Source organism: Colletotrichum acutatum (genome assembly GCF_030867785.1).
Source record: "Colletotrichum acutatum strain CBS 112980 chromosome Unknown BDZ83scaffold_350, whole genome shotgun sequence".
NCBI lineage: Eukaryota > Fungi > Ascomycota > Sordariomycetes > Glomerellales > Glomerellaceae > Colletotrichum > Colletotrichum acutatum.
The window spans coordinates 1-7297 of NW_026849344.1; the positions used below are offsets into that span (position 1 = coordinate 1).

Sequence of the window (7297 nt, forward strand, 5' to 3'; positions counted from 1 at the left end):
CAAGGCCTCAACAGGGCAGACGAACGGAAGTGATCGCCTACGCCAAAGTTCACTTCGCTCATCCTATCCACTAGGTACATTGGTTTCTCCCAGGCGAAGTCCCTTCATAGCCGCCCGATTGAGCGTCGGGAACTACCTAGGGCCACTGATAGGACGCTACGAGCGCACGGCCGAGAAGGCAGGAAACTTGCTATTCCCAATTCACGATGGGTTCCCTGCGTATGGTGAGCGCGTCCTCTAAGCGCCACAGCCATTCACTGCCGCCTTCAGTGGGCCTCTTAACTTCACAGGCCGACGCAATTGTTACTTGTGTACCGGTTGAACTTCTTTTCTCGGCTCTTCCACAGGAGCATTCGTTGTTTAACCCCATCTGTGAAAACCCTTCCAGAAACATACATACATACATAGTTTATTACGCCCCGGCTAAACTATTCAGGGCTCGCGTGATTATCTACATATTCTCCACTTCGTTTATATCCTTGCCTCCCAGAAGCCCATACAAGTCTTGTCCGTCTCCGCGTATGTTATCTTCAGTTTTACATGCCGATGCTGCGGTTGCTCGTGGGTTAGTAACAGGCCATCTTGAAGGTGTCTCCTAAAGTGTTCGGCGTCCTATCGTCGGCGGCCGAAGCTAGTCCTGCTGTCGATGGCACGAGGGTGCGTGGGGGATGTCGTCGGTTAGTGTGTTGATGTAGGTGGTGTGTGGTTTCGCTGCTGGCTAATCTGTGCATCCAGCCTCTCCGTGCTCATGGCGAACTTGATCGTCTCTTTGACAACGTCTACGCTTGGCGACCAATCCTTAGGGTGGGACGCGCGCTTTCCTCCCAGGAAGTATGACAGATTTCCTCTCCGCGTTTCCGTCTGTTGGAGCATCCGAGTCCGCTGTGCCGTCCACTGTGTGCATCGAAAGAGAAAATGCTCTACCGTTTCTGCAGATTGCCCGCAAGCGCATAGCGCCGCGGCGGTTGCGCCGATCTGGTAGAGGTACCAGTTCAGCCTTGCCATTCCGGTGCGTAGTTGCGCTAGAATGCTGGCTTCTTTCCAGGCCAGCCCGTCATACAGCTTGCGTGTGTGGTTTCCCGGCAGGGCTATGTCGATCTTCTTCGAATATGCTCCTACGTTGTCGGGCAAGGCTCCGTGCTTCTGTCGCACGCTCTGTAAAGCGATCCTAAGTGCCGTCGAGTAGGCTCTGGCCGGCCGTTTTTGTGGTGTCTTGTTTACTTGGGTACTTTCCTTTGCTGCTGCTTTGGCCGCTTGCGCCAGGTCTGACTCTATCGATGATGGAAGCCAGAAGAGAGTGACTCTGTTGCCTCGTCTCTGCAGAGCTTGCACGCTGGCATATAGTTGTCGGACCTTCCAGAAACATACATACATACATAGTTTATTACGCCCCGGCTAAGCTGTTTAGGGCTCGCATGATTATCTACATATTCTCCACATTCGTTCATATCCTTGCCTCCCAGAAGCCCATACAAGTCTTGTTCGTCTCCGTATGTGTCTTTTTTAGTTTTGCATGTCGATGCTGCGGTTGCTCGTGGGGTTAGTAGCAGGCCATCTCGGAGTTGTTTCTCAAAGTGTTCGACGTCCTATCGTCGGCGGCCGAAGCTAGTCCTGCTGTCGATGGCACGAGGATGCGTGGGGGTGTCTCCGGTTAATTTGATGATGTTAGTTGCGTGTGGTTTCGCTGCTGGCTGATCTGTGCATCTAGCCTCTCCGTGCTCATGGCGAACTTGATCGTCTCTTTGACAACGTCTACGCTTGGCGACCAATCCTTAGGGTCGGACGCGCGCTTTCCTCCCAGGAAGTATGACAGATTTCCTCTCCGCGTTTCCGTCTGTTGGAGCATCCGAGTCCGCTGTGCCGTCCACTGTGTGCATCGAAAGAGAAAATGCTCTACCGTTTCTGCAGATTGCCCGCAAGCGCATAGCGCCGCGGCGGTTGCGCCGATCTGGTAGAGGTACCAGTTCAGCCTTGCCATTCCGGTGCGTAGTTGCGCTAGAATGCTGGCTTCTTTCCAGGCCAGTCCGTCATACAGCTTGCGTGTGTGGTTTCCCGGCAGGGCTATGTCGATCTTCTTCGAATATGCTCCTACGTTGTCGGGCAAGGCTCCGTGCTTCTGTCGCACGCTCTGTAAAGCGATCCTAAGTGCCGTCGAGTAGGCTCTGGCCGGCCGTTTTTGTGGTGTCTTGTTTACTTGGGTACTTTCCTTTGCTGCTGCTTTGGCCGCTTGCGCCAGGTCTGACTCTATCGATGATGGAAGCCAGAAGAGAGTGACTCTGTTGCCTCGTCTCTGCAGAGCTTGCACGCTGGCATATAGTTGTCGGATCTCTTGTTGGCCTGACTGCTGCCGCGGGTTGTGCATCACCAACACTGCCGCTTTGTTGCGGGTGAAGACGTGGATGGCCCGGTACTCGAGTCTCTCTGGGAGAGACTTGACCGCTTCTGCCAGTGCCGCTAGCTCTGCTACATACGGGTTCTGCTCCGTTCTCTGACCGAACGTACGCGAGGCCGTCACGACGCCACCGCCCCCTCTGAAAGATGCGGGCAGCGTCGTCGCCGTTCCAAAGCCCACAACCTCGTTCCTTGCTGAGCTCCCTGTCGCTATCCTCACTGCCCATCCAGACCGGATTGCCTCAGAGGCCTTGACCGTGTCGTCGTCGACTACTGTATCAATACGACGTTCCCAAGGAGCGATCGAATACCCTTCGATAGTCTCCAGCTTGTCAAGGGGTAGGTCGCGATAGGCCTCCGCCATCAACTGGAAGGGTGACGGAAACCGTCTAAAGGCCACCGCCCGCAGACGTCGAAGCGGATGGGTCTTGGGAAGGCTTCGCAGCCGTACCCAGAATGTCGTTGATTTTCTGTCGTACCTCTCTTGCGCCGATTGTATGCTTGCCTCCGCTTCAGCGACCGCCGTGGCCACCGTGTTGAAGGTTCCCACGATCGCTTGGGCGCCAATCCTCTGCACTCGGTTGATCACCCTCATCTGCGCTGCTCGACACCTGTACCTCCAGACGTTCGACGCGTAGTCCATCGTCGGTGCTACGGCCGCCACGAAAAGCTGTCTGGCCGTCGCCGGAGACAGGCCTTTGAGCCGTTTGAGCCCCAGCACGGCCTCCAGCCCTTTTGTCGTCGCGTCTGCGATGTGCTTTTCGAAACGGAGTTTCGTGTCCATCATCACTCCCAATACTTTGACGTGGTCCTTTGCTCGGACAGTGTCACCTTTGATGACGAAGCTGGTTGAGTCCGCCGGCAGCCTCCAGTTGCGCGTGAAGTGGATGATGGCCGTCTTGTCCGTCTCGAACGTCGCCCCGCTTCGTCGTTCCCACGCGAGTGCTCGATCGATAATATCTTGGATGCCCTGACGGTTTGCTTCGCGCGATCGGCCTGTGACCCACGCCGTGTAGTCATCGACGAAGGCCAGCGCGCCCCCGTTCTCGTCGATTTGGTGCTGTACGAGATCGGCGTTGAAGAAGAGGAAGAGCACGGGCGAAAGCGGCGAACCCTGAGGCAGTCCGGCTTGTGGTAGCGGACGAGCCTCGGACTCGTGACCGTTAACCAGGATGCTTGCCGTTCTATGGGAGCAGAAGGCGTCCACCCATCTCACCAGCTTGTCCGGGATCCCCCGCGCTCTGAGTCTTTGAAGTAGTCTCTCTTTGTACACACCATTGTATGCTCCCTTGACATCGAAGCTGACCAGACTGACCACCTTTCTCTTTCTCCACGCTCTGTAGATGTACTCCTGCAGCAGTACCAGCGCCTGCTCTGCCGACCTCTGCTTGCGAGCGCCAAAGTGGCTCGTGGGAAGGAGGCCGAACGTCTCGACAGCGTGCGAGATACGTTCTGCCAGGACCGACTCCAGCACTTTTCCGAGCGTCGAGAGAAGCGAGATCGGTCGCCAGGCCTTCGCTATACCGTAGTCGCTTTTGTTTGGCTTCTTCAGCGGGATGATCTTCGCGTGTCGCCACTGCCTCGGCAACACCCCTTCATCCAGTGAGGTCTGGAAGAGTGTAAGCACCCTCTCCTTCACCACTGGCCATGTGTGCTTCCACACTGCCACCGGCAGACCGTCCTCTCCGGGTGCTTTCCACGACTTTGCCGCAAAGAGCTGTCTCTCTACTTCTCCCAGTGTGAGGTTAGGGAAGGGTACCGGCGATCGTTGTGGCTGACCCCCCTCCTCCTCGATCATGCTGGGGAGAGGAGGGAAAAATGTGGAGAGCAGCTCTTCGGCCTGTTCTGTGGCGTCTCCCGTTTGGGAGCCATCCGCCCTTTTAAGTTGAGGTATCTTGTCGAAAGATGCCCCTTTACTGGCGTCGAGATACTTCGCGGCCTTCCAGATATTGGCGTCGTCGGCCAGAAAGTCCTCCCAATGGCTCTTCTTCTGTTGTCGGATGGCGTCGTGATATTGCTTGGCTGCCGAGCGGGCGCGTTGTTCCAGTTCGGGTTGAGTATTACCTGCCCTTCTCTCCGCTCTCGCCCGGTTTCTCCAGTGAGTGTGGATCTGCCGGAGCTGGGTGAGATCAGCCGTCCACCATCTCTTTGCATACGGTGATGGCTTCGCCGTAGGTGTCAGTGCCTCTACTGCCTCACACACCACAGATATCAGTCGATCCGTCTGCTGCTGCACCGTACCTCCCGTTGGCACTCGTCCTAGGTTTGCTTCTACCCTCTCATTGATCTGCTTCCATGGAGCGTTCTTGAGGAGGAGCCGTGGCCGGCTTTCCATCTCAGGCGCGGCGATGTCGAAGGTCGTCTCGATCGCCCGGTGGTCCGACCCGTGGTCCGTCTTGTGCAGGGCGCATCGTACCACCGCTCTTGCTAGCTCTTCGGACGCGAGGGATAGGTCGATCGTCGTAGTCGTCTCGTTCTTCTCCCACGTCTTCGTCCCCCTAGGGAGGAGGCTGCGGAGCGAGTACTCGCTCATTAGATCGATGATCGGGTCCGCCTCGCCCTGCCGGCCCTCCGACACATCATCACCTCCCCACAGGTAGTCGTGGCAGTTGAAGTCTCCTACCAGGGCCACGTCCACCCTTTCACCTGTTTCTCCTCGGACATTTGTGATAGCTTGCTTCAGCAGGACGCACGCCTGCCGCAGCATCTCCGGCTTCTGCACCGGCACGTACACCGACGCCACTAGCAGCCTTCGATCAGGAAGCCGGACGACGGCCGCAGTGATATCCGAGGACGCTATCGGCACCTGTTCCGCCTCTACTTCTCTGTTCACCCACAACAAACTTCTAATCCCCCATCTCCCTTCGTCCCTCCACTCCGTCGGCACCATCTTCGTCCACCTGTTATGTCCCATCGGAACAGTAATGACCTTACCTTCTATCCTCCGCGCCCATGGCTCCTGCACCGCTATGGCCGTGAAGTCGCGCAACGCCTCGTCATTCATCAGACTTTCGTGCACTGCAGCCTGTTTCCTCACGTTGAGCTGAAGGATCTGGACCTTCCTACTCATGGGAACGCGGGTACAGCTTCGGACAGTTCTTGCTGAACGACTCGTGCGGTCCGCCACAAGGCACACATGTCACGATCGTCTCACGGCACTCAGAGTGGTGATGGCCTACCTTGGCGCATCGTCCACACACCGGGGGTTTACGCACTGGTACGCCTTGTGCTTCGTGATCTGCTGGCAGTTGTAGCACTGCTGGGGGCGCGGCCGCCGTTCAAACGCCATCGTCGTGCCGGACTCTCCTCCAACGTGGAAGAAGCCCTCGGAGATCAGTCTACGCGCATCACCGGCCTTGGTCACGAACACGACCATGGACCCATACGCCTTGGGCATATCTTTCTTGCTAAGCCAGGAAATCTTGGCAACCGTGGTCTCGTTTTCTCGGCTAAGTGCCTCCGCCGCTTCAGCCCTGACATTGCCCTTCTCATCCAGGATCTCAGTTCGCTTTACATTATCTACTTCACGGGGTAGAGCTCGTCTCGTAGCACGCGTGTTCCGGAGCCGAAGCTCTTTCCACAATCTGCTTGACAACTTATGCTCTGCATCGTCGCGACAAATGATCCGGATCCTATCCGCGTTCCTTGGGTCTACCGTGACGGCCAGACACCGCCAGCTACCCTGTCCGTCCAACGCGCGCATCTCCTTTTCCACCGCAGCCCGGATCCGGCCTGGGTTGAGCTTGTCGCTGCCTTCTTCAACTCTTGATGTATCGATCGTACAGAAGGGGTCGCTGCGGCTCGGCAGCGTCGCGTTGCCCGCCGTGGCTACCCGCGAGTCGCGACCTTGCCCACCTAAGCCGCTTCGCGCGACGTCCGCGTAGGACACACTTGGGCTGTTCCGCGTCGCAGCAACTGTTGCGAGTGCTTCGAGGTTTTCGTTCGTCTTGGCGCTTTCGTCCTCCACGCGTTCTTTCATCGCTTGCAGCTCTCCTTTGACGGCCTGTAGCTCGCTCTTGACTGTTTGCAGCTCCGAAGTGACCACGCGAAGCTCTGCCTCAACGTTTTTATTCCGTGCTTCCGACTTCTTCCACGCATCGAACATGATCTTGACCGCTGTGTGTAGCTCTTTGACCTGCTTGCCCATCGTCAGGAGCAGCCCTTTGTCGTCATCCTCTATGGGTTTCGCGCGTTCCTTGGCCAGGGTTGTGGCTCGCTTGGTCGTCGTCCGCCGGCCACCACCAGCAACCTCCGTCGCTCCGTCGGTCGCATTGTCGATTATCTCTTGATGAGTCTGGTTCAGTTGGGCTTTCGCGGATGGCTTTCGCACCCTTCGTGATGGCAGGTCCTCGTCGCTCGCTGCCACCGCCTCCCTCGCAACGGTGATGGACGTCGAATCTAGCTCGAGATCCATCGCGTCGGGACGTGCGCAGAGACGCCACGCGGTAGATCGTGCTAGTGCCACGTAGCGCGTTTCGGAGCTTCTCGACAGCGCTCAACCCAACAACGTCGAATGATTCTTCACACAATCAAATATCGAAAATTCCCCAATCCTCTGATCAATACTACAGTAGAAGTCGAATTTGGTTTCCTGACGCCTTCTTCGTTCATACAGTAGAAATCGAAATCGGTTTCCTTCTTTGCGGGCAGTAATTGATCTGCGCACAGATGTTTATGGATCCCTTTGTTGACGGGATACATACTGAGACCCGTCAAGTACATTCATCGTTTGACCTCCACAGCAAAGCCAGAATCGCTTCTTTACTGTGTTCTCAGTTTAGACCCATGTTGCGTGCTGTAGAGGCTGCACTTGTCATCGCCGTTTGTGGATATTGGATTATGCAACATGGGTCTCATCCACGAACACAGTGTTAAAGCAATTTCTGACTTCGGCTATTGAGGTCAT

At 56.4% G+C, this 7297-nt stretch overlaps 1 protein-coding gene across 1 annotated transcript; it reads right to left on the reverse strand.

Annotated features, from left to right (window-relative positions):
• Nucleotides 1–13: 13 nt before the first annotated feature.
• Nucleotides 14–469, reverse strand: BDZ83DRAFT_645597 (uncharacterized protein). The gene is given in 2 exon segments (XM_060509864.1): nucleotides 14–237; nucleotides 249–469. The coding sequence occupies 2 exon segments, from the start codon at nucleotides 404–406 to the stop codon at nucleotides 105–107; spliced, it is 291 nt and encodes a 96-aa protein (XP_060357027.1). The 5' UTR covers nucleotides 407–469; the 3' UTR covers nucleotides 14–104.
• Nucleotides 470–7297: the final 6828 nt, after the last annotated feature.

Excerpts from the sequence above, each read along its gene's own strand:
- BDZ83DRAFT_645597 (XM_060509864.1), bottom strand. The coding sequence starts at position 406 with ATGTATGTATGTATGTTTCTGGAAGGGTTTTCACAGATGGGGTTAAAC.